The sequence below is a fragment of the Kockovaella imperatae genome (assembly GCF_002102565.1).
Source record: "Kockovaella imperatae strain NRRL Y-17943 chromosome Unknown BD324scaffold_6, whole genome shotgun sequence".
Lineage (NCBI taxonomy): Eukaryota > Fungi > Basidiomycota > Tremellomycetes > Tremellales > Cuniculitremaceae > Kockovaella > Kockovaella imperatae.
This window is the reverse complement of record NW_019028946.1, coordinates 877,593-900,143: the sequence shown is the minus strand read 5'-3', so window position 1 is coordinate 900,143 and position 22,551 is coordinate 877,593. Positions and strand designations below refer to the sequence as shown.

The window sequence follows — 22,551 nt, the reverse complement described above, 5'->3', positions numbered from 1 at the left end:
GGTTTGCCACGTGCTGAAAGGGTTGATCTCGATGCGGCGACCGCCGATCGGTCTTGCTGCGACGCAATCGCTGTCGCCGCCAAGTCAAGCAGCCAAGACAGAGATCCACTTGCATAGCTTCTGTCGACCATTCGGACTTGAGATCTTGATCGACCTCGCGCCATCATCTCCAGTCTGGGTGAACCACGATCGTCGCAAGTGAGTCTGACCCCTGTCTGTGATCGCTTACATTGTCCCAGTGTGTATCCCAATCATATGTACGTCATCATCAGATCCGAACCGCGTAATGTCCTCGCTGATATGTTTGACTACCAGTCGGATGTCCAACAAAGGTATACATGGGGGTCGAGCATCAGAAATGACCGAGTAAGAACTGACAGGAGTCCAGATCACGCAGGACCATCCGGAAGTAGGGCGTATGTGCCCAAAGTGCCATAATGGTGCGTTTGTCAACAACAGAAGTTGCCTCCTGCTCGGAGACCTGAAATTGATGCGCAGCATAGCCAGTGTAGTGGGCGCATCTTCTCGGACATGGTTTGAACTCTTCTGGATCCCCTTGATCGTGCGTCTCATTGATCCAGCTATCATTGCACGCTTGTTGACGAGAAAAATCCTTCAGCCATTCTCGAAGAGCAGGATATGGATCTGCGGTACATGCAGTGAGTTTCATGTGGAAGTCTGTGTGCTTGGCTGTGCGGAGCGCTGATCCTAGATAGACTGGGAGATGAAGCAGGGTGACGGACCGGACCCTCAGCCTCCAAGTGCATACCCTCCAGGCATGAATCCTTGGGGTAACCGACCACCCCCACCTGGTCAACAGCACAGTCAAGGATTTCCTCCACCGCCCCAGGGATATCACTCCTGAGGGGAGGGTCAGGCGGTCGTTCAAGTCTAGCTGCGAGAGGGGTTGAGCGGGAGTAATCGGGGTATATCTTAGTATACCTGAGTTTTCGTGACAGTAGAGTCGTTGTATTTGGTCAAGCGCAACGAGATGCAGCTTACATGCCTGTAGCGTGCGCACACATGTATGGAGCTCGTTGTGATTAGGAACATCATACCAGCATACAGGTAAACGTGTGACGCTGCCTGCTGCTCTGTTTTAACGATCTGGTGTCCGAGTCGCATTGAAGTACAACTGCGAGCCTCCAACCCCTTTGGTTGCTCTCCTCGGGGGAAAGTCGGTAAAATAACGATGCCATATGTCTGAAATGGTGAGTGCCTGACGTCTTTTCACTGAGTAGGTGTCAATGAAATGACAGACACTTCTACAATGCTGGGTACTACATATTCACCCCAGCATGGTAGCATAATACTTGTTCATCGTACACTTTCTGGACCACTCATGCCATTCAGTGCGACTGACGCGCTCCCAAAGGATGGGTTCAGTTTCCTTTCCACCTCAAGAATCGCATCAACAATCAGCAAGTCTTCAACGCTGTTTGACCTTGACCTGTGTCTCTTGTCCTGACTGCTTCATTGATCCATTCTCGTCGTGCACATATTGATCTTGTGTCAAATCTAGTCTATCCTAACAGCGACTTCACAAGTCAGAAAGCTCATCTCGGAGAGCTCCCTTTGACCAACAGAATCATCCTTCAACCCCTTTCACTCGTCCGTCAAGATATCTTGTGTGTGCCCTTCCTCTTCCGGACGTCTCGTGAGTCTCCTTGGCCGGCCTTCCGGACGAGCAACCCTAGTTGTCCTTCAGATCTCCGGAATCGGTCAAACAGGTGAGTGCCTTTCGTGTCCTCTAGGTCATTTAGGCGCTGGATGGGCCGGATAGGTGATAATTTGTGATCTCTTAGACGGATCGGGACGTTCCCATGTGTCCATCAGTCCATTGAGGATCTATGTTTCGGACTTGATATGATCCAACTTCGCAATCTCCTGCCGAGTATCGCCAAGAATCCCCCGCACTGACTTCTTGCCTCAGAATCATGAGGATCCCAGCCAACATCTCATACCCGACATGTCGTCCTCTCATCTTGATCTTCCTCTTGCTCTCCAGCTACCATCTCACTTTTGCAGCGGATCGCGACCGTCTAGGCGATTTCTACACCTCAATCCCTCTCTATCGCTCAGGCAGTGGGACCAATGTGATACCCGTGGGGGTCGGCACCTCCCCGCAATTCGTCAACCTCACCCTGACGACGAACTCGGAATTCGTTCTGATCGCCGGAGGAGGATGCGACGACTGTGTCGAACACGGCAATGTCTATTCCAGCTCTTCATCTGCATCCTACGATCCGGGCAGCCAAGATCTGATATACACTATGATCTACCCCATTGGATCTGCGGATACTCTGGAGTTTGCAGGATCTCTCGGGCGAGACATCTTGAGGGATCCCAGAGGAGACGTCAATACTCCAAGACCGATAGCAAGTGTCAATAAGATCACTCGAGATTCGTTACCGACGAGTAATGCGATCGTAAGGGCAGGGAGCCAGCAGCTTGCAATCACCGGAGAGGACGTCACGCTCAGTGATGGCACGTCAGGATTCTGGGGACTGGGAGTATATCAGGTTAGTCTCTGGACCTATGTGTGCCAATGAAGGGAGCTGACGCCGTCTGTCACCTAGGATGAACCAAGTCTCTCGATTCTGCCGTCCATGTTAGACAGTACCAACGACGGCGTGCCTGAGAACAATCAGACTTACTACACTGTCGGATTCAACATTTCCAGCTATCAGTCAGGCAACGATGTCCAAGCTGGCACTATCCATTGGGGAGGGGTACCCATGGGCACATACGTGGGGGATTTGTGAGTGACTATAGTGGCGTACAGCGAATGACTTTGCTAGTAACTGGATCCAGCCAGACACAACCAAAGGTGGTAGCTGGGCTATCGCAGTGGAGCGGATGAGAGTTGAAGGCAAAGTTGTCGATCTGTCAAATCTCTATGTGGGTCGCCCATTCCTACCTTCGCTTACTCTGTCTAGGGGACATTGGATCCAGGATACGATTCGATCCTTGTGCCGACTGCGATTGCTGAACAATTTTACGCGGGAGTGGATGGAGCAACGAGAGATGCAAGGGATGCCACTCGATGGGTGAGCAACCCACCGCAGCCAGGGAGACTGATGATCTCAGAATCTACCTTGTGAAGCCAACATCTCCATGACGATCACCATCTCTGGACGCGAATTTAATGTGGAGCGGCGCGAACTTGTCCAACCTCGAGAAGTATCTGGCATATCCTGCTGGGGAAGTGTCGTTGCCTGGCATAACGGAAGCGTCGCTGAATCGTTGGGTGAGATTCGCCTGGGAACACCATTCATGTCGGGAGTCTACACGTGAGCTTGTACGTTCAACTGAAAGCTGAAGAACAGTGCTTTATTTTACGAGCCAGGTGGTCAGCTTGTTGGAATCGCAGGAAAGCCTGGGACGGTCAATGATTTCAATGTTCGTCCAGACAGCGGAGGGCCGAATACCAAGCTCGCTGGCATCCGTGAGAAGCGACGGGTGTCTTTTGAGGGAGATGGAACATTGACGAATCGTAGTCATCGGCGTCCTTCTGCCTATCCTCATTCTAATCTTTGTCGGATTATACGCTCGCAACCGCGACTCCTTCCAATCTCGATGGTATCGCGCCATCCGCCGTCAACATCGATTTCAAACGAATGCTGTGATTCGCGGTGCGACATTACCACCCATGATGCCACCTCCGTTACATCCTATGCATCCTGGCATGATGCCGCACCCACCGATAGGTCCAGGTATGCCTCCTCCGTTCATGCCGCCCGGCGGACCGATGGCCCCTTATGGTTCGGGACCAGGTGCAACATATAGTCATCCTTGGGCTCCACCACCGTACCAATCGAGTCCACATCAGCATGCACGGATGCATCCTGGAGCGGCACCTCTGTCACCGGGAGACCAGATGCCCAGAGCCGTCGACGCCACTCCCGCTGGCTATTACTCGCCTCGAACGCGACCCGTGAGTCAACCAATTATCCCAGCAATCGTTCGATCGCCGCCACAAAATGAACTTCAAGCGTCACATACTCCAAATTCCCATCATCGCCATTTGTCGCTGCCAGTACTTGTCTCCCAGAATCAGCCCCCTATCCCTCCAGAAAGCAGTCGGACCGTTCGATGGGGACAAGGCTCGAAAATCGGCCGTGCAAATGCGCAGCAAGTTGGCGGAGGATATGCCGATGAGGTGGACTCGCGTGTACCAGTGGCGCCTCAAGGGTCAAACTACGATCCACAAACCAAGACGACACCGCCAGCAATTGGAGCAAAGGCGGCCGACTCCCGTCCGAGCAAGCGTTATGACGATTGGCTGAATTCATACAGTGGTCCCGGACAAGGAGGAGATCAGCCTTATCCCCGTCGGCCAGCACACTGGTCAAGACCTCAATATCCTCATTTGGGATCCAATGATAAAAAGTTTATGTCAGCCGGTTCTCAACCTCTCCCGATCCCGCCATCGCGGTCATTCGAGCAACGTCAGCCTCCGCCTCCACCCAGTCGATCGAGTCAATTCCTGTCATGGCGAAAAGAGAAGATGAGGCATCTACCTCATGGTGCATCAGAGTTTGGAGTGATCGGCCGCAGCGAAAATGAGGTGACTGCGGATAACGGAGAGAGTAATGGCATGAGCGACAAAAGGGGATGGAGGCCAAGAAGGCTAGGGCGAGGACGAGGAGGGTCTGAGCAGGTGTCAGGCCTCGGTGGTGCCCCTGGGGTGATTCCGGGAGCTCACAGTACAGGTCAATGGTATTCATAGAGGCAGGAGGGTGTAACGAGTGCATACGGGAAGCTACCTCAAAAGGTACAGGCTCGAGACGAGAGCAAATGTGGCGGTTACAGAATGTGCATAGCAAAAAAAAGAAGAGGAAGAGGAGGGGTGCTAATGACACGCTTGCTGTGAAAGCTCTGGTACAGTACAATTCGAGGGTGAGCTGCTTACTTGCGATGAAACACTGAGCCAAGCGAGAGGAAATGAAAGAATTGGAACCTAAAGAACCTTACTTTGGACGTACCTAGAACATGTCATGAATATGATATCGGACCGAATATTCGGTATGGCGCATCAGCACGCCGTGAAGGGGGTCCAGTATCCGGTCAACATGACCGGGTCAGCCGGGTCTTGTCCTGGAATCTCATGCGGGTTGGAAGCGGGAGAAAAGACGGCCGCATCGAACGATGCTAAGCTAGCCGTTGGGTGCTTGTCTGTTGCTGGTAGAGAAGACCCGCGGAGGGAGATTAAAGGAGTGAGAAATTTTGAAGCATCTTATCGTGTGTGCAGGATCATCCCGAAGTGGAAGATTGAAGACGTTTTAGTCGATGTCCCAAGTCCGATCTTTACGGATGGCCGCCGGCGGCGGCGGAGGGGGAGGAGGAGGAGGAGGAGGAAGAGGAGTAGCGAGGGACATACATTTCCCCCTCGGATATTAGGTGTCATGGGATTCTGTCGTACTGGTACTGGCCCGAGCAGCTGAACATTCCTAAAAGATTCTGAACAATAGGTCGACCCCAGTCTCTCAACTAGAGGAATCTGATACTCCTTCTCGTATCATTCAGCTCAGGGGGTTGGTTTGCATGTTACAGAGATAATAGAGGACCCGGACTCCGACAACGCAAGAAAGCTGCCATCATATGACGCGGACGGAAGACTCTCCGATGATCCTTTGCCCGACGAAATTCTGGGACACAGTCTAGCATTGGGACAAGTGATAGGTCATCTGGCGTTCGAGTAGCGAGAGCACAAGCAGTCTTCTTACCGGATATACCTGGATCGAAGTGCCCTTGCTCAAGGTGGGTCCCACTAGAAGTGTCTAGGCACTTTTTTTTTTCCCTCAATTGGTCGGTCCCCTTGATGGTGACTTTTTGCTTTTACAAGCAAGCTGACATTGGAGCAGTCCGTCCCACCTCATCTGCCATTTGGGGAGTGTCTACAATTCCAGCAGAGTTTCAGGAGGTCAGATATTGGTGAATTGGTGGCTTTGGATAGTCCCATAGAAGGGTGTCACGCAATACCACCAGTGGCACTGCCAAAATCCGCCGAGGTGCCATCACCCAAAAAGAGAGTCGCTAAGCGTTGAGGCATCAAAGTCTACAGACACACACACACACACACGGATCCCTTCTCTCTCTCTCACACACCCACACCCTTACTCAACAAACAATACGAGCCAGCTTGACAGGCGACTTCATTGGATAACAGGCCAAGGAGTAGATCCCTCCTCTTCGTTCCAGTCGAGCCTCGAGGCGAGCCATTCATTGGCTTAACTGGAGGAAGACGAAGAACAAGGACGAGAAGAACAGTATTGTCCAACTCAACATTGCCTGCTTGATTTTTGCCTCTCTTCCCCATCAACAATAGCTATAACACTCCCCTCGTGATAGGCTTACAATGGCAACCTCGACAGCGGGATCACACCACCATGATCGAACAACGCCTGAACGCAACAGACGAGGGACTCCAATTCGGCGACAGCCTGCTCGATCTCAAACGACCCCAAATACCTCGGTTACAGCTTACACGGCCGACAACAGCTTCAGTATCGACGATATCACGCCCACAACCTCTCAAGCGTATTTCGGTCAACCGCCTCTAGCTCAGTCGCATACGTCCTATCATGACGCTTCACCCCGGAAGAAAATCTCACAATGGTCCAGGATGCCAATCGCATCAAGCCTGCAGCTCATGCCGCCGCCACCCGCACCCGTTCCATCCCTTGCTTCTTCGGCTAGCCTCACACCATCCACGTACTTCTCCTCTCCCTCATCAGTGAGCTCCGGTCAATTCGGCTTCTACCCTCAAGAATACCCAACCAATCCTTACTATCTCGATACGAATCCTTATATTCCCAGGGACTATTCCGAATGGAGTATCAGTCAGGATGAGGATGTGTCAGCCCAGTACCTCAACACGCAGTCCATGGACACGAGCGATCTGGAGTCTGATATCATGACTCAATCCGTCAAGATGTCCGACATTGTCTCAAGGACAGATTGCTCCGTCGCCCCATCCTCAACCATCTCCAAAGCATCTACCAGTCAATCTAAGCCGCCTCGTCCGGCCAATGCCTGGATATTGTATCGGTCCGAGAAGCTCAAAGCTATCGAGAGAGGCGATAATATACCAGGCCTAGACGAGATCATGGCAGGTTTGGATCTGCCGTCCAGCGCGAGTCCATCGAACGAGTCAGCAGACGGGGCCAGCAGTGTGGTCACTTCGAAATCCAAAAAGCGGAACCGACCTCCGAAAAAGGGCACCCGTCCACCGACTGAGGGCCTACTATCCCTCGGTCGCGGCAAGCTGGGGCGTGGTCTACCTCAAGCAAACATCTCAAAGATGATCAGCGCTCTCTGGAAAGGCGAATCTTCAGCCGTACGACAACGTTATGAGAATATGGCAAACGCTAAGAAGAGAGAGGTGAGCAAACCGCCACTTGATGTCTCAGATCGTTGTGCGCCACTAACGCCTGACCGCAGCATGAGCTCAAGTATCCCGATTACAAGTTTCAACCGAGACGTAAAGCAGACAAGGTACGAGAACGAGAAGAGCGGGAGAGGCAGAAAGAGGCAGAGAGACAAGAAAAACGAGCAGAGAAGGAAACGACTCGTAAGATCTGATTTCAAACCGGCCCCCCACTGACCATTCCAGGTCCAAGGAGGAGTCGTACCCTCAAGAAACGATTTTCACCAATCGCCACTGGGTCACGCAGCATGCGGTCCACTCCCACTTACAGTCACGTTCCCTCACTTGCAGGGGAGAGTGGAGCGGAAAGTGGATGGGGAGGTAATAGTCAGAGTAGGTCACGTTGTCGAAACCCCTTTAACATGCTCATCCCTTTACCCCGTAGATCTCGCTACTCCCCTTACTGGCTCACCAGACCCAACGGCGGATCATCGACTCAGATCTTACCCATTTCCAATGCCTCCAGGGTCTCTCCCATCCATGAGGCCCGAGGATCATGCGGGGAATAATCCATACGGTGATCAGCTGGTCATGAATGCACAGGGGTTCAGTATGACGCCGCAGTCATCTCAGAAAACTGGCGTAAGGAGAACGATCCGCCCCACTCCCGCCGAAAACGTCTCTCAAGCTCCCGTGGCGGATACCGGACAAGCGATCCAGTACCCTCAGCCTCAGTCTCAGGCTTCTCATTCTGCGCAACAAGCAATCCTCGCCCCAGTACCTCAGAGGGCGGCAGCTCCATCAATTATCGACATTCCATCTCACATGCAGATCGATGTACCCCAAGGGCTGGATATCCAGAATGAATTAAGCTTCACTTACGGCCCGGAACCCGTGGAGGAAACACCTGGGCTAAATCTGAGCAAGCCTCAAGCAACATGGCAACAGAATACCAGTCCCCAGTCAAAAGCAGGGAAATTGGCAGCCATGTGGAGTGCTTTCGACGAAGAAGACGATGCGGAGGAGGACCTCGGCGAACTTCCACGGGTTGTGCTGGCTTCACAAGGAGATGTCTCCGGTCAGTCGGCTCTTTTCTATCCATGTAGATTAGCTGACATCCACCAGCTCAAGCGTTCGTCGACAACGCTCAGATACTCCCTGGAGATGCACCTTCAGGCAATGGTGGCCAAGTGGCACCTGCTCAAGCTGAGGAATATTACTGCCACACTGGTCCATGGACGGTCGTCATGCCGGACGGACAGAGTCTAGAGTACACTATGCCTATGGGGGAAGCTACGCAGGACCTAGGCGAGATTGATTGGTATGATCCAAACACGGATTGGAGTCAATTCGTTCTGGCCATGCCCGCAGATCCGACATCGCAAGTCGCTCAGAATACGGATCCGTCCCAATTTATTATACCTACCGGGGTGGTCGACCCTTCTCAAATGATCCCATTGCAAGCGGTCATTGAGGAGGAACATGGACCATTCTTATCTCAAGCGCCAGTCTTATCTCCTGTCGATGCCTCTTGGACCTTGTCGCCATCAAATGGACAGTTCCAGGAGGGAGTTCTCAACGCCCAACCAGGCGGTTCTAGGGTCCCCTCGTACTCTGTCACTACCGCCGACGGTCAAGTCTTACCATTCAATGTCGTCCCTCGACATATCTCCGGATTCTCCAGCCTCACAGATGGTATTTGGGCTGGTAATGACCGCAATTTGAGTTTTGCTATGAACGCCGGGGTCGTCAACTCAGGCTCAGCAGCAGACTTTGTCCCTGAGATGGACATTTCCGAGGACTTGTTCTGGTCAAGTTTCGAAATGGCTCCGCCAGTATCAGCCCAGAATCTCGCTGCCGAGGTGCAGTCAAATACAACCGAGTCGACAGAGGCCTCGGAAGCTGCTTCGTCTGCGCCGACTTCCATTCAGGGTCTAGCAGAGCCAATAGACGGGGCATCAATCGCGATCGAAACCACGGACAATGCTGGTGGTCTGTTGAGTGAAAACGGGTCGGAGGACTGGAAGATGCCAATTGTCCCCGAATGTGCACCTCGGAAGGAATCCTCCGGATCGGAGTCGACGAGCGTTACCAAGGAAGAGCCTGAACGCTCGAACGAACCTGAAGGCAGCATCGATGAGATGGACTCAACAATCAGACAGACAAGGGCTGCAGCGGCTCGAGGCGCTAAACGAGGGAGAGCTGTTGGAAGAACGTTTGATATGGAGCACTCTTGATTGAACCAACTCGACTCGCATCGACAGCCTCGACTTTAGCGTTTGGACCATCACTGCTATTTCGACAGTTGGCTCATCTTGTATGATCTTCAGGCCGACTATGCCCGATCTAAGCCAAAACTCTGTATACCAATCTTTGTTAGGTCTCTCTTGCGACAATCCCTGTCCGCTTGTATCTCGCTGGTTCCTAGAACTATATCATGAAATCACAACGCTAGACCCCAGTTTCAATTGTGTATTGACGACTGTGAATAGATCAAAGAGTGGCAACCTATGTAACGAAGAGGAACTATCTCCGTAAAGGTCTATGCATGATTATACTCTGCTCCCAACGACTATAATAAACGTCTCCAGACTTGCTCCACATCCCAGCATCTCTCCCTAAGCATTACAGGCCGCGACAAAGTCCTCGGGGAACATGTTGTCGAGGTACGAGTTGAAGTCGTCCAGGGAAATCATGTCGAGAGTGCCCATGGGAGTCGAGGTTTTGAGTGGCTGACCTCCCCAGAGGATTCTGAGGAAGTAGTTGGAAGCCTTCTCGTAGAGCTCGAAGACAAGCTGAGCGATGGATCAGCTTGCGAATCGGTCAAAGGTCAGGCTACCGTCTTACCTCAGATGCCATACCGGGCCAGACGGGCTGAAACGTAAAGTTAGCGATCCTCGCCACTGTGCGTTGCTATACAAATTGAGACCCACCTCGTCGATCTGCAAGATTCCAAGGGCAGGCGCCATCGAGCCATCGTGAGCGAAGCTGAATCGGGTGTTAAGTACTTGTCAAGGCGATCTGTTGCCGTCGACCCACTTGTGGTAATACTTCATGCAGCTCTTGCCGCTGACGACGTCGGCGAAATGACCCTGAAGCTCTCGGTACCAAGGTCCCATGGTCAGGACTGATCGCAGGGTAGAGTTGGTGTCTCCTCGCCACCTAAGCCAGCTTTTAGCTGATGTGTCGTGGAAGTGCAAACATGCACATGACTCACCAGTAAGAGTACTCCCAGTTTCCGAGCCTGTAGATGGCATTGGCGTCCTCTTGCGAAGCGCAGAGGCTAGTGTCGTTGAGAGAGCAAGGCAGAGCCTTCTGGTGGCACTGCTTGGCGGACAGATTGTCGTAGTAACTGATCTGGTCAGATAAGGGTCGCGAAGGCGTGGACTCACTGATCCCATGAGTTGTGCCATCCAGCAGTGTCATTGGCGGCGATACCAGAGATGTTATTCATCTTCTCCCGAAGCGTTTGACTTTCATTCAAGTGAGCAATCCACGGGTCGGAGGCAAGTTGAGCAGCTTTAATAGCGGAGGCGGCAGGGCAGCCTGAGGAGAAAGTATCAGCGGGTAATTGTGGCTACAAGGAGGGAGGCTCACTGAAAGCGGGTTCAAGGGAGTCGTAGGCGTCGCTCTGCGCCAGTCAGCATTGAGACATGGTCAGAATCTGGCTCGTACTAACCTGGATCAACCTGTAGACGGGTCAGCCCAGTCTTGAAAGATATTTGCCCAAGCTCACGCATAATAGTCGTCAATGTCAGGGTAGATTCCGGCGGCGTATCCGGCTGGAGATATAGTCAGTCCCTGTCTACCATATCGTATTGAGACTGAATCTCACCCAGAGTTTGCGAAGTGATGGGCTGGAGTATTGCTTCAGTAACGCTCAAAATGACCGTAAGAGTGTTCCACTTACGTTGTTCGTCACTCGCCATTGGTACTTTTCTCTCTCCGAAGACAAAGGCAAAAACTGGAGCATGTCTCCGTACACGCCTCGGAAGTCTTCACCATGTACTCGAGAGTCTTCCAGACCGGCCCTTAGTTGGGTTAGCTTAGCTCTTGTATTCCATGAGGAGTAGCCGAGCGTACGATGTCTCCATAGGGAACTGGCAAGTAGAGTTGATGAAACCAGGTCCAACGGTGTACTCGAATGGGTTCAAGGTGTTGACCTGTTTTGGTGTCAGCCGGATCGCAGAAACACATCAGATAGCACTGACCTCAGCCTGCCAGTAAATGGGGGTAGTGTTGAATTGGTTGGCATTTCGAGCGTAGGCGTAGGGTCCCTCGCCCTCGCAGTCCCACTAATCAGAGGTCAGGCGAGAGCGTCACAATTAGGATTAAATCTGCACTCACTGAGATGTCCTCCTTGAAAAAGGTGTTGGACGAGTAGGGAGTACGCTGGGAAGCGTCAGCCACCAGAACGCTGTCTTTGAGGTGGAGTTCGCGGGAGACCCACTTTGTTGTGCCTCTGAATAACCTCTAGGTACTTCAAAGTGTAGTCACTGGAGACCTTTTGGTACTCTTCCTTTCGGACGTGGGGCATCTGCGAGACGGATATCAGTGCGGTCTGTCACAGTCCCGAGAGCATATGTTGCTCACGGCACACCCTGTCGAACAACTTCAGCTTAGGACTATCTTTTATTCCGGCAGATGAATGTGCCACTCACAGTTGTAGATTCCATATTCTCCAGCGGGAGTCGTAGATGAGTTATAGATTCCAGGGGCTCCGGAACCGTCAATAACTTCGGACAAGACAGTGTTGCTCGTGTTCGCTGTACAGATGTCATCAGCTCAACCTGCTGATCAAGGTCATGCTCCGCTCGTCTGACCTGGCGGGTAGTGGGTAACGTTGAAAGTGGTTGCCGTAGCGGATCCCAATAGTCCCAGCAATGGAAACATCCAACTTGTACCGGTCATTCTGCTCATTGTTCTCCAGTCGAACTCTGAAAGTATAGACAATGAATAGTTCAATGGGTCAGCCCATCTCATCTCAGAACTATCTCTATATATACGGGACTGGCAGGAGACCAAAAAATTTTGGATGGAGGGGAGCAGTAGCTGAGCCATACACGTGCAATGAAAGGTGGAGTATCTCTCAGCTAGTCACTAGCGGAAATCTCGGGGCGTCGGGCCCAGAGTGGGGGACGGGAAATTACGGCAGAACATGTCCGACGTCGGACATTGCATGGGGAGCCAGGGGATCACGAGCAACGGATCAGACCACTGCATGATAGGCATGGTCTGGCGCTCTGCAACAGCTACGAGGATCTGATTTGAGCTTGGTGAATGTCATATCGACGACAGACAGCTCAGTGGCATAATGCCCACGGTCGTGATTCACTATCCTCGAGTACCTTGTTTCAAGAGGCACGTGCGATGTGCTTGCCAGCTCTTCAGGCACCCTTCGAGTGTCGTCTTGGCGACTTTCATAGGGATGTCGAATCCGCAGTACATGCTGGCGCAGTGGCTGATTGCCCACCCGAAATGGGTTGCATGGTTGCAGTCGGGCAATTTGTAGCTTTGACCTGAACGCAAAATAAAATTTTGTTGCGGTTCCGCCGGCAATGTCTCCGGAGGATCAAAAGACTTACGAGTACAGGGACGAATCCTCCCGTCTGAACGCCAATCATTCGATGTCCAATAGCGAGAAAGAATCCAGAAATAGTACCGCTGTGGCATGTGATACTGAGAAACGTGGATGGATCTTCGGCGAAAAGATTTTCAAGCTCTTGCCGTACCCTTCGTCCGATTAAGGTGTCTGTTTCTTGATATGTAGGATCCCAGAGAGGGTCATGGAATGGAAATGAAGGGTCGATCTGCCAACCAGCTGTACATTGTTTTCAGTATGTGATTGGGAATTGGGTGACATCCGTACTTCTCCGAGCCAAATTCGACTGGTGTCTGGACTCACGATAGGTTTTGCGGATGACTGAAATGTTGCTCCTCTGATCACAAGTGTGCAATCCGATGCTTTCACGGAAATTCTCCTTGATCTGAATGACGGTGATGAGTACCGCTCATGATAACATGAGACTCACTCGCGGAACGTGACCTCTATTCAACAAGATGTCATGCCATGTGATATTGAGAGTAGATGCAGAGCGACGAAGCGGGCTAGAATAGAGTGTTTGAGGAAGGGGTACTCCATCTTTGATCTGCTCCTTCCAGGCGCGATTCACAGCCTCAGCTTGGGAGATACCTGTGCTGTCGAGCAAGGCGTCAGGTCCCTGAGATGTATGTTAGCTTAAACTTAGATACATGCGTCCAGGTCTTACCCAAGTGATATTTCCATCAGTGGTGAGCAAGCTCCAACGACAGTCCCATGCTGGTGTTCCGTAGATGCTCTGCGCCTGTCATGTCGATGAGCCTTCGTCCAGCGGGAGGCGGACATACGAGATTATGGAACCCCTCCCCATGCCGTGCTGGTGCAGGTCAGACGGCTCGACCACCCGAACCAGTCAACGCACCGATATAAATAAGCTTGTACGTAGTATGAGCGTCCGCCTCTTTATTCAGCTGTGTGACATGACTGCATCCCCTTAGCATCTCACAAAGAATTGTACAAGGTGTAACTCACGCTTCGAGGTTCTTCCACCTGTTCGGGGACTTGTCGATAAGCCCAAAGCTATCCTGGAGAAGGTCGTACCCTGATGAATTGAAACTCGGATCGTCTTGTATGAAGATGCCGGGAACGACTGTGAAATTGGTGATACCAGCCAGCGTCTTGCCTCCGTAGATATCACCAGATGTGGTTTGTAGGGCGGTCGGGGTGCCAAAAACTAGGACAGAGACAAGCTTGTGGACAATTCCGAGCATATTGCACTTCCTTTCGAACTGCGAGCGACGGGCGCTGCTCTAAGTGGCCTTTTCTGACAGATGCTCGACCCGGCACACAAATAGGCCAAAGCTGAACAGTAACGACCGAGATCGTGCCGCGACAGGTTGATCTTCGCCTGATCTATCGCATCTGAACTTTGCGGCCGACTGTCAATATCGACAGTGATCCTCGGTGATACGCTGTCAACATTGCTAACACCGTGGGAAAGCTGGCTCATGCCGTAATTGTAATGACGCCATTGCGGTCTCCGCCGGATCCGGATCCGGACCAGCTGCGCGAGCTCGGATCGAATGGAATAGAAGGTATGGTCGCAGTGCTGCACGCCACAGCTGCTAGATTGTCATTCATCTTCGGACAGTATGCTGCTATATGGTCTCTTATCCAGCCTATCACTGGTATCTGCTCTCCCAAGTCTGTGGGATACGGTCCAGAAACCCTTTTCCAATGCCCTCGCCAACCCCATCACTCATGATCCCTCGAGGGTCAACGTAACGCTCTACATCATGTCTCGATGTTCAGACTCCGTGAGTGGCAAGTGCTCACGTTGATGAGATCACTTACCCCAGCCCTAGAGAATATGTGAATCGGTGTTTGAAGATGTGAGGTCCATCGATCCTGACCAAGTCGCTGACGTGTTCAGGTTCTACGAACCAAGGGCATCGAGGATAAGATCAACTTTGGAATTCAGATGGTGACCCAGTGAGTTTTGACGAGACAAACGAATAAGATGGGTCTGAACATGATGTAGGGGCCGCAATGAGTCAGACCCAACTGGCATTAGCTGCAAGCATAATACGATCGAATGCCTCGGCAACGCCCAGCATCTCTGCCTCTTCGAACATCTCCCTCTCCAGACATTCGTCGCTGTCCTGGCGTGCGAAAACTTTGAGTCTTCTTTCCCGGGCGACATTGGCTCAGTAGCCTATACAAGACACTGTGCTGAGGCCTCGAAAGTTGACTGGTGGCAGTCCGGCGTTGGGCAATGTATTCAGGGCAAGAAAGCTAAGAAGGATGATGGCAAGAAAGCAACAAAGAAAGGGATACTTGGCAAAGAGGCAAAGGAGCTTCTTCAGTCAAACGCTGAGATCACTTGGAGCAGGAATATCACCCGTGCTTGTACGATCGAAATTGGAAGTACGCTGCGAACGGGTGGTAAACGTACCTGTGTAGTCGACGATCACATTTGGACGGGCTGTGATGTGAGTGATTCGAAATGCCGCCATCGTCTGACGGTGGTAGGACGGACATTCAGCACAAGACTTTGTGCGCGTCATAGAAGAAGAGTACAAGGCCCTGCAGAAGTAGTTAAGACTGACTAGAGAAACCATGTACCATCACCGATATGTACGCTTTAGGAGAAGGCGCGAATCACCGATGATGACTGCGCACGCTCCTTTATGCACTGACTGTACTCATCGCACCCTTTGATGAGGAGGCGGCAGGCTTCAACCTGCGGAAAGTTGTCCTCGAACCTCTCAAACCTCACCATGGTCGACCTCTCGGACAAATCGAGGTGGCTGCGGAAAGACATTGTGAGCGTAATCCATGAGTCCCAGCTTACTTTTGACCAGCTTGCTGTCTCCGGCGGCTGGCTTGGGGAGCTAGTCCCTATAATCTCAGTTTTCCTGTCGTTTTGGGACATTTTCGTCCTTGCGTTTCTCTTCATTCCGTGCTGGATCATCTTGAGGGTATCTGACTCCTTGACGTCAATGATTCTCGGCTTTACTTCTGACGTCACGATACCGCTACAGAATCAATGTAAGCGAGCACGGTACAGGCAAATCGTTGTTAGCTTAGCGCCCAACTACAGTGAATCCTAAGCGTGAACCAACGCACACGAAGCATCTTGCTGCTTATTGGCCAGTCCTCATTTTTGGCACCGGCATAGAACTGTTGTGTTTCTTTGTGGTTCATCCGGACCTTTTCACCCTTGTCGTATGTATCAAATCGACTTTGATGACGGCACTATGGCTAGCCCGAAGAGCAGATGGGAGCTTTGTGAGTATTTCAAACCGAGTGTGCTGACACCACAGGTCGTCAACTCTATCGGAACACGAGACATCGGCGCCTCCAACGCTTCGGGACTCGGGAGCAAAACCGCATCCAGCGGGAGAGAATTACCTACTAGCAAGATACCTGGTGCAGAATCAGGGGAGAAGAAGGATAAGGAAACTCCTGAACAACGTTGGGATCGAAAGCTCAAAGCTGCAGGATATGATGACGAAGAGGGACGTAAAGCGATGATCGAATACCTCAAGGGTATCAAGGACCCAAAGAAGCAGGAAAAGCAGCTGAGAGAATGGCTCAAGGAGAAGGATCCGGAAAAGCGAAAGAAGATCATGGACAGAGCCAAGCGCAAGATGGCTGAAAAGGCCCAGGGAACGTCCGCGTCCAAGCTGCCTGGAGGTGAAGCTGCGATCGGACCTGACGATGAGGTGTTCTCTCTAGCTCACCGACCGAATCCGGCGACCTTCGGTAAACCTGGACCTGTCCATCCTGCTGATCATACCGGCAATCTCATGCCAGATTATGCGCCGGATGAAGGCCCACAACTCAAGTACGATGCAGATACCGGTGGACCAATCACCGATTTCGGAGGTGAGTGATCTATTCAGAAATTAAGGGGAAAGGCTTGACATCTGGCAGACAAGATCCCTAATTCCGCCTCGACTGGCGATCAGACACCTCCCGCCAAACCTGCCAAACGCGGATTGCGAGAGCGACTCGGACTGAAGAAATCTACAGCGTCAGCTCCAATAGTGCCAGGCATTAGTGACGATGACGACAGCGAGGAGAATGGATCAAACGATCCGGGCGCCCATTGGAAAGGCATGACTCGTCGACACCCGCCGGAGTCTGCCCCAGCCCCTGGCACTTCTGGGGTCAAATCAATGACGAACTATGGACAGCGGCAATGGGCTCGATCACTCAACCTCTCACTGCCACGATACAAATATTCTGGAGACAGCTCCGATGCGGCTCCGCCTGCTGTTTGGGAGCAGGCTCTGCCTCAAGATTCGCTCGAATTGCTGGATTACTATCTTCAAGACGCAAGAGTGGATTATACAGCTCGAGGACAATTGTTGATGGATCTTTTCGATCAGATGGATCCCAAATCCGCAAGGGATCTACACAAGGCGTGGAAGGAGACATACAATAGCAAAGATTGGAAGCGAATCCTTGCCCCTTACGTTGGTGTCCTGTGGCGACCTCTCAATCAAGCATGGGAGGCAAAGGCTGGCGGGGATCTCGATGAAGTTCTCATGGGCAAGCTGGATCAGATCAACTGGGTACTGAGGGCTAAGGGCTTCAGATCCGCGATTCGACGCGCTATCATAAGAGACCTCATGTCACAGCCCAACGACCAAGCTCACGATATGCTCTACGAAGCTCTGATGGCCCGACTGAGACAGTTGGCTCCTTGCAATGAAATGGACGAAGAGAATGAAGTTCAGAAAGCCACCAGAACGGCTCTGAACACGACTTATTGGAACAAGACAGACTTCGGTGGTCAATTTTGCATGAGCGAAAGGGTGTTCGAAGATGTAGTCCGATCGCTTCCGCCTGGTCCTAGGTCAACAGAGGTGATCCGATTCCTTAGAAGGCAGGGGACGAAGCAAGCTCTTGAATTAGCCCTTCAGGAGTACGATCTCGACAGAGGGCGACGAGCGGGCTTCAATGCCTGATGGGCGAAGTCAAGGTGGAATGCACAGAGGCGGACTGATGTATTCGTCCTTCAGCTTGCTTTGTCTTCGTTGATCTGGAATTCTGCTCATCAATAAGCGGACGAATCCCCGATGAATGTATCTATGGTGGCAAGGTACTGTCTTAAGTCTCATGCCACAAGTACTGTCCTTTGACGCTGATCACCGCCAATCAAGAAAGGAAGGTTTATGTTGCTGTCTAGCTGACTGACTCGAGTCCGCTGACAATTGGCATGTCGCACTGTGCTCACTAGCAGTCTCATGGTCAACGGCTAGATGTCTTACATAGGCGATTCTGCATTCGGGTCCAGAAGATCTGGTGAAGCGCCTCGAACAGGGCATGGCCGGCGAGCAGTCAGATGCTGCAGGGCGTATGAATGATCGCTGTAATCGCCTAAGAGATGAAGTGGTAAGCATTTTCCATTGCATCCCCTACGCGAACATCGGGTACTAAGGGATCTCTAGTTGGCTCTTTCTGGGGGTTGGCTCGGGGAAGGAGTCATTCTCATCTCTGATCTTCTGGGTGTCTGGGACATCTTTGTCCTCTCAGCTATCTTTGTCTTATCCTGGGTTATCATGCGAACCGCAATGAAGGAGATCACCTTGTGCATTGGCTTGGTCTTTGACCTCGGTATACCACTGCAATATGTTTGTGAGTCCTTCCCGCCAGAGATACAGTTACGGCCTTTTGCCTGATACCGTGATCTTAGGCGACGATGTCTCCGCGGCCTTTCACAAGCCCCATTTGGAGCGTTATTGGCCCATCTTCGTCATTGGGTCTCTCCTTGAGGTGGCCATGTTCTTCATCTCTCATCCCGACCTGTTCACCCTTGTGGTGTGCCTGAAAACACTAGCTTGCACTTTTTTTTGGCTTAGTAGGCGCCCAAGTGGAGAAAAAGTGAGCTAGATTGCATGTGGAGGAATGATGTACTGAACAAGCATTTCAGATCACTTTGGGTTCCTCGATATCCCCGTCCGGGTCATCGGTTCCGGCAGGCCCTCAAGCCCCTTCAGCCCCTAAGCCCTCTTCTATTCCCTCATCCACTTTTATTGTGGACCCTAGGATCCCAGACGCCGACGCAAGGCTTCAAGCCGCAGGCTATACCGACCCGGACGCCCGTCGAGGCCTCATCCTCAGTCTTATCAACACCTCAAATGACCAGCCTGACAGTCGGGCTGAGACAAATCTCAGAAGATGGACAAAAGATAACGCACCGAAGCAAGTCGCAAAACGTACAGCGACGTATAGTAAAAAATGGAGAGATCATCTGGCATCTTTGGGAACCCAGGCAGCAGCTTCATCTGCAACGCCAAATGCCAAATACAGGATATCTAGCTCGCAACTCACTCCTCTCAATGAGAGTCTCAGGACAAAGCTGGATCGACCGACCAGACAAAAGCTAATGGCCATGTTGAAATCGTCACGATCGAATGAGGAGACTGAACAGATCTTGAAAGGCTTTGGCAATGACGTCGGACACAGTCGAGGCTTAGGAGGTGAAGGAGGAGGCGGAGGAGCAAGAGCATCTTCCAGTGGACAACCATCTCGATCTCGTCCGTCCCCTGCGCCGCCTCCTTCGGCACCTGGTACAATTTCCGCGCAGTATGTACTCGATGCAGCACGAGCAGCGCTTGCGAGCAGCAATGGTGATCTCGCTCGAGAGGCGATGCACATAGCTGGTCCCGAAGGTCTAGGTCTGAATATCTACACTCAACGGTCGATGGCGACGAGAATCGGTCAACTTCCTCGAGATAAAGCAAAAGCTACCATCCAACAGTGGAGGCAGCTCGCGGCGATGCCTAATAACCAGCAAAAGATCAATGCGACCATCGCTCTTACAAAACAGTTCGATTTACCAGAAGCTGAAGATTATTACAGGATGGGAATAGCGGAGCGTGCTGCAGGGAAGCAGGCGAAAAAGGAAAGAACGAAGGCGAGGGATCCTCCATAGCCTAGAGCATATGGTGGAGTGGTGGTCTGACTCGAAGTCCATCGAGGATGCATGAGCGAGTCCGGACCTTGCATTGGCCAGGGTCAAATATCATTTGAACTTCACAGCCTCCTCCACAACCTTCATGATCTTGAGCACTTTCTCCTCCTGCCAAGGCTTGGCCACAACTTGCACTCCGATAGGTAGTCCATGCATCTTATCGGCGTTGTAGGCCGGATTCGTGCCCTCGTACATTCGGCGTTCGAGGATCCAAGAACCTACGGAGCCTTTCAAAAAGTCTGGTGGGGTGGAGTCGAGCTCTCGATCCACACGTGCCACAGGGAGAACACCCACAGTCGAGTCGATGATGTTGAATACGATGGTTCCGATACTGCCGTTGTGAGCTTTCAGTGAAATGCTGGTGATGCTGGTGTTGACAAACTCACGCCACTGGTGAAAGAAGTGTGGTGCGACCGTGCTCCATGGCTGGCACTGATAGAACAGGACATATCACTGCGTCGAATGCCTCATGATCCCATGCCTTTTGAGAAAACTTAAGCGTTGGGAATAATTTGGCCACGTCGATCGGGCTTACCGCTCTGCAGAACTCTGCGTTGCATTCGTCACGGAGTGCCGTAGCTGCCCACAGCTCTTTCACGCTCTTCGGGCGAGACACAGCTAAATGAGACATCAGCTGAAGCGCAGCGTTGAGTCTAAAGCTCACCGAAGATGTCGGCAAAAAGGGTATCGCGCACGACCCATCGAAGAATTTGAACTGCCAGCTGATGCACGAGCCATGGCATTTTAGATCCAAGGGTGACCTAGAACAGCCACATGTTCAGCCGTTTTAGTTGATGCACTCACGAGACGTAGCGAGGGCTCCATGGGGTCAGGACCGAGATTGCCCAACAACGTCCCATAGCCGTCGGACGAGGTCATAGAGGCGAAGCTCTATAGCGGTCAGTGTCGATCCCCGACGAATGACTTGCCTTGAATGCATCTAGTACTGTAAACGAATCAGATGCCTGGACTAGGATGCGAACACGACTCACAACGTGGTGGCTCAAATGATACGGCCTCGTGGCCTGCGGCTTGAAGCTTTTCCACCGTGTCACGTACAGCTCGAGAGCAAGCAGGACTGGTCTACATTACGTCAAACGTCGCCTTGACCGAACTGACCTTTAGTCCTGGAAATCCTGTGAAATATCCAATCTTCAACCGTTTGGGTTGCTCTGTCTCTCGCCAAGGTAGAGGGATTAACGATTCGCCCTTAAAGCTGCCTTCCATCTTGGGTATCAAGCTTAAAACAGTCCTCGAGGCGAATATGAGATCGTCGACAGTCCTAGCCATAGGACCCTCTACTACCTGACGGACAACCGTAAATTGACTATCTCCAGACCGTTTCGTTACCCACCTTGACACCGTCGCTGCCCGGAACAGTAGGACGTCCTCCGGAATGCGGCCACCTACCCCTCACAGGCTTGAGAGCACAAATCCCGACATTATGTGAAGGGACACGGAGTGATCCGCCCACTATGATCGTCGATCAACAGCTGTTTGAGCTACACTCGAGCCTACCATCCGATCCCCAACCAATAGGAGTGCCGTGTAACGCAACGAGAGCTGCTTCGCCGCCAGAGCTTCCGCCTGGGGTCCGCAGAGAGTCATGGGGATTGGTGGAAGTCCCAAAGATGGGATTGCTACATTCGGTCGCGAAAAGTGTCTGGAGGAGATCCTTAGGAAGACTTCAAGATCATTTCAAGCTCACTTGCGGGACATTCGTTTTGCAAAATGGAATACCACCCGCTTTTCTGAAGACTTTCACCAGCTTGACGACTTGTCAAAATGTCAACATACACCTCAGCTCACGCCAGCCTCATCGTTCGTCTCGGCGGTTGGCTGGTCACAGAATCTGAGTGCTCGATAAGCGTGACACTAGATAGCGAGCAGACCCGCTCACTGGGATAGTCCAAGCGACGTATCCACACCGATGATGTTGTATGTGTCTGAGACCAGATTCAGTCCTCTTCACCGCGTCTAAAGAGCCGCCTGACCCTTGAAGCTGGACGGCAATCCCCAAAAGTCGCCTTGGATATTGTCAGGAGATACATCCAGCTCCTTGTCCTTCAATTTGGCGGCTTCCAAGGCTTCATGGAACATCACTGAAGCGCGATCAGGGACCGTTCATAGCTCTATTAGGTATTGCATACCTTCTGTCAGACAATTCGTCTTTCGGTGAGCATCACACGCCGTCCGGATCTGTAGGAGTCAGACACTCCATCACAGAAGAACCGACGAATGCGATCATAATTCTCTCCACTGTCCATCCTGCTTTCCGTGATTTGAGGTTCGCGACGATATCCAACGGTCTCAAAACACATATTTTATCAATTGAGCGAACGACCGTGAGAGGCAGCAGCGTCCCAGAAGACCTACCTTGTATGAGTGTAGTCTGCATCCTCTGGATGATCCGCCAACACGCCCAACTTGTCTTCCATCTCTTTCACGGCTCGTTCCCGCTCATCGCGCTTCTTCTTGCTGGCCTGCAGGGTAGCGGAGGCTGTCATAGCGCGCCAGGGACTGACTCAGTGACCGATTCGGCGGAAGTTCAATCGATATTACAATGTGTGATCGTCAACTGGACGAGCATTTCAGTCAACCCGGTTAACACATTCCGTAAAGCCGACTGCCGGTGGCATGTCTTAAAAGTAC

The 22,551-nt window shown here is 51.9% G+C and overlaps 9 protein-coding genes across 9 annotated transcripts; 6 read left to right on the top strand and 3 right to left on the bottom strand.

The window, feature by feature from the left end:
* The first annotated feature begins 106 nt into the window (after positions 1–106).
* Positions 107–1,050, top strand: BD324DRAFT_625962 (hypothetical protein). Its single transcript, XM_022015857.1, has 7 exons — positions 107–198; positions 240–257; positions 316–332; positions 389–440; positions 504–562; positions 620–659; positions 717–1,050. Coding segments are annotated over exons 1-7 (336 nt in total). The 5' UTR covers positions 107–197; the 3' UTR covers positions 866–1,050.
* Positions 1,051–1,458: 408 nt separating this feature from the next.
* BD324DRAFT_625954 (aspartic peptidase domain-containing protein) lies at positions 1,459–5,028 on the top strand. The gene is made up of 7 exons (XM_022015856.1): positions 1,459–2,522; positions 2,580–2,761; positions 2,802–2,901; positions 2,940–3,050; positions 3,091–3,293; positions 3,330–3,448; positions 3,501–5,028. The coding sequence occupies exons 1-7, from the start codon at positions 1,938–1,940 to the stop codon at positions 4,730–4,732; spliced, it is 2,532 nt and encodes an 843-aa protein (XP_021871424.1). The 5' UTR covers positions 1,459–1,937; the 3' UTR covers positions 4,733–5,028.
* Positions 5,029–6,361: 1,333 nt separating this feature from the next.
* BD324DRAFT_650981 (hypothetical protein) lies at positions 6,362–9,609 on the top strand (the record flags this gene model as incomplete). Its single annotated transcript, XM_022018243.1, has 5 exons — positions 6,362–7,387; positions 7,447–7,576; positions 7,619–7,765; positions 7,818–8,450; positions 8,498–9,609. 5 exons carry the CDS (start codon positions 6,362–6,364, stop codon positions 9,607–9,609), a joined length of 3,048 nt encoding a protein of 1,015 aa, XP_021871423.1.
* Positions 9,610–9,901: 292 nt separating this feature from the next.
* Positions 9,902–12,430, bottom strand: BD324DRAFT_625940 (histidine phosphatase superfamily). Its single transcript, XM_022015855.1, has 18 exons — positions 12,196–12,430; positions 12,034–12,138; positions 11,966–11,973; positions 11,823–11,909; positions 11,720–11,764; positions 11,584–11,667; positions 11,456–11,535; positions 11,283–11,403; positions 11,208–11,229; positions 11,109–11,154; positions 11,052–11,061; positions 10,970–11,003; positions 10,765–10,918; positions 10,590–10,724; positions 10,412–10,534; positions 10,306–10,360; positions 10,220–10,246; positions 9,902–10,167 (listed from the first exon to the last, which is right to left on the bottom strand). The coding sequence occupies exons 1-18, from the start codon at positions 12,353–12,355 to the stop codon at positions 9,991–9,993; spliced, it is 1,473 nt and encodes a 490-aa protein (XP_021871422.1). The 5' UTR covers positions 12,356–12,430; the 3' UTR covers positions 9,902–9,990.
* BD324DRAFT_625938 (histidine phosphatase superfamily) lies at positions 12,431–14,376 on the bottom strand. The gene is made up of 8 exons (XM_022015854.1): positions 13,944–14,376; positions 13,834–13,895; positions 13,760–13,788; positions 13,642–13,716; positions 13,405–13,593; positions 13,278–13,359; positions 12,958–13,193; positions 12,431–12,891 (listed from the first exon to the last, which is right to left on the bottom strand). The coding sequence occupies exons 1-8, from the start codon at positions 14,180–14,182 to the stop codon at positions 12,793–12,795; spliced, it is 1,011 nt and encodes a 336-aa protein (XP_021871421.1). The 5' UTR covers positions 14,183–14,376; the 3' UTR covers positions 12,431–12,792.
* A 126-nt stretch (positions 14,377–14,502) lies between these two features.
* Positions 14,503–15,572, top strand: BD324DRAFT_625933 (hypothetical protein). The gene is made up of 5 exons (XM_022015853.1): positions 14,503–14,728; positions 14,777–14,803; positions 14,845–14,903; positions 14,953–15,403; positions 15,444–15,572. The coding sequence occupies exons 1-5, from the start codon at positions 14,564–14,566 to the stop codon at positions 15,507–15,509; spliced, it is 768 nt and encodes a 255-aa protein (XP_021871420.1). The 5' UTR covers positions 14,503–14,563; the 3' UTR covers positions 15,510–15,572.
* Positions 15,573–15,691: 119 nt separating this feature from the next.
* BD324DRAFT_650978 (hypothetical protein) lies at positions 15,692–17,890 on the top strand (the record flags this gene model as incomplete). Its single annotated transcript, XM_022018242.1, has 5 exons — positions 15,692–15,736; positions 15,776–15,962; positions 16,015–16,202; positions 16,238–16,802; positions 16,851–17,890. 5 exons carry the CDS (start codon positions 15,692–15,694, stop codon positions 17,888–17,890), a joined length of 2,025 nt encoding a protein of 674 aa, XP_021871419.1.
* Positions 17,891–17,896: 6 nt separating this feature from the next.
* On the top strand, positions 17,897–19,955 carry BD324DRAFT_445709 (hypothetical protein). The gene is made up of 4 exons (XM_022012801.1): positions 17,897–18,317; positions 18,374–18,560; positions 18,619–18,806; positions 18,856–19,955. The coding sequence occupies exons 1-4, from the start codon at positions 18,249–18,251 to the stop codon at positions 19,858–19,860; spliced, it is 1,449 nt and encodes a 482-aa protein (XP_021871418.1). The 5' UTR covers positions 17,897–18,248; the 3' UTR covers positions 19,861–19,955.
* BD324DRAFT_625915 (putative Acetamidase) lies at positions 19,895–22,494 on the bottom strand. Its single transcript, XM_022015852.1, has 17 exons — positions 22,276–22,494; positions 22,136–22,208; positions 22,050–22,098; positions 21,894–22,001; positions 21,800–21,845; positions 21,709–21,751; positions 21,608–21,667; positions 21,418–21,562; positions 21,254–21,372; positions 21,019–21,204; positions 20,892–20,982; positions 20,829–20,845; positions 20,704–20,790; positions 20,564–20,660; positions 20,435–20,517; positions 20,286–20,380; positions 19,895–20,230 (listed from the first exon to the last, which is right to left on the bottom strand). Exons 1-17 carry the CDS (start codon positions 22,404–22,406, stop codon positions 19,951–19,953), a joined length of 1,710 nt encoding a protein of 569 aa, XP_021871417.1. The 5' UTR covers positions 22,407–22,494; the 3' UTR covers positions 19,895–19,950.
* Positions 22,495–22,551: the final 57 nt, after the last annotated feature.

Bases quoted from the DNA above. Each gene is read 5' to 3' on its own strand.
- BD324DRAFT_625954 (XM_022015856.1), top strand. From the start codon at position 1,938: ATGAGGATCCCAGCCAACATCTCATACCCGACATGTCGTCCTCTCATC. The intron at 2,523-2,579 runs GTTAGTCTCTGG...TCTGTCACCTAG, and splicing joins GGGGACTGGGAGTATATCAG to GATGAACCAAGTCTCTCGAT. The intron at 3,051-3,090 runs GTGAGCAACCCA...TGATGATCTCAG, and splicing joins CAAGGGATGCCACTCGATGG to AATCTACCTTGTGAAGCCAA.
- BD324DRAFT_625962 (XM_022015857.1), top strand. The intron at 441-503 runs GTGCGTTTGTCA...TGCGCAGCATAG, and splicing joins GTGCCCAAAGTGCCATAATG to CCAGTGTAGTGGGCGCATCT. The intron at 563-619 runs GTGCGTCTCATT...AAAATCCTTCAG, and splicing joins TCTTCTGGATCCCCTTGATC to CCATTCTCGAAGAGCAGGAT.
- BD324DRAFT_625938 (XM_022015854.1), bottom strand. From the start codon at position 14,182: ATGCTCGGAATTGTCCACAAGCTTGTCTCTGTCCTAGTTTTTGGCACC. The intron at 13,789-13,833 runs GTGCGTTGACTG...GACCTGCACCAG, and splicing joins GTACAAGCTTATTTATATCG to CACGGCATGGGGAGGGGTTC. The intron at 12,892-12,957 runs GTAAGTCTTTTG...TTTTGCGTTCAG, and splicing joins GAGGATTCGTCCCTGTACTC to GTCAAAGCTACAAATTGCCC.
- BD324DRAFT_625940 (XM_022015855.1), bottom strand. From the start codon at position 12,355: ATGAGATGGGCTGACCCATTGAACTATTCATTGTCTATACTTTCAGAG. The intron at 12,139-12,195 runs GTCAGACGAGCG...ACATCTGTACAG, and splicing joins CGTTACCCACTACCCGCCAG to CGAACACGAGCAACACTGTC. The intron at 11,668-11,719 runs GTGAGTGCAGAT...ACCTCTGATTAG, and splicing joins TTTTCAAGGAGGACATCTCA to TGGGACTGCGAGGGCGAGGG.
- BD324DRAFT_445709 (XM_022012801.1), top strand. From the start codon at position 18,249: ATGGCCGGCGAGCAGTCAGATGCTGCAGGGCGTATGAATGATCGCTGT. The intron at 18,318-18,373 runs GTAAGCATTTTC...AGGGATCTCTAG, and splicing joins ATCGCCTAAGAGATGAAGTG to TTGGCTCTTTCTGGGGGTTG. The intron at 18,807-18,855 runs GTGAGCTAGATT...CAAGCATTTCAG, and splicing joins GGCGCCCAAGTGGAGAAAAA to ATCACTTTGGGTTCCTCGAT.
- BD324DRAFT_625933 (XM_022015853.1), top strand. From the start codon at position 14,564: ATGCTGCTATATGGTCTCTTATCCAGCCTATCACTGGTATCTGCTCTC. The intron at 14,729-14,776 runs GTGAGTGGCAAG...CCCCAGCCCTAG, and splicing joins TGTCTCGATGTTCAGACTCC to AGAATATGTGAATCGGTGTT. The intron at 14,904-14,952 runs GTGAGTTTTGAC...AACATGATGTAG, and splicing joins GGAATTCAGATGGTGACCCA to GGGCCGCAATGAGTCAGACC.
- BD324DRAFT_625915 (XM_022015852.1), bottom strand. From the start codon at position 22,406: ATGACAGCCTCCGCTACCCTGCAGGCCAGCAAGAAGAAGCGCGATGAG. The intron at 21,563-21,607 runs GTGAGCTTGAAA...GATCTCCTCCAG, and splicing joins GCAAAACGAATGTCCCGCAA to ACACTTTTCGCGACCGAATG. The intron at 20,983-21,018 runs GTCAGTTCGGTC...GACGTAATGTAG, and splicing joins CAGGATTTCCAGGACTAAAG to ACCAGTCCTGCTTGCTCTCG.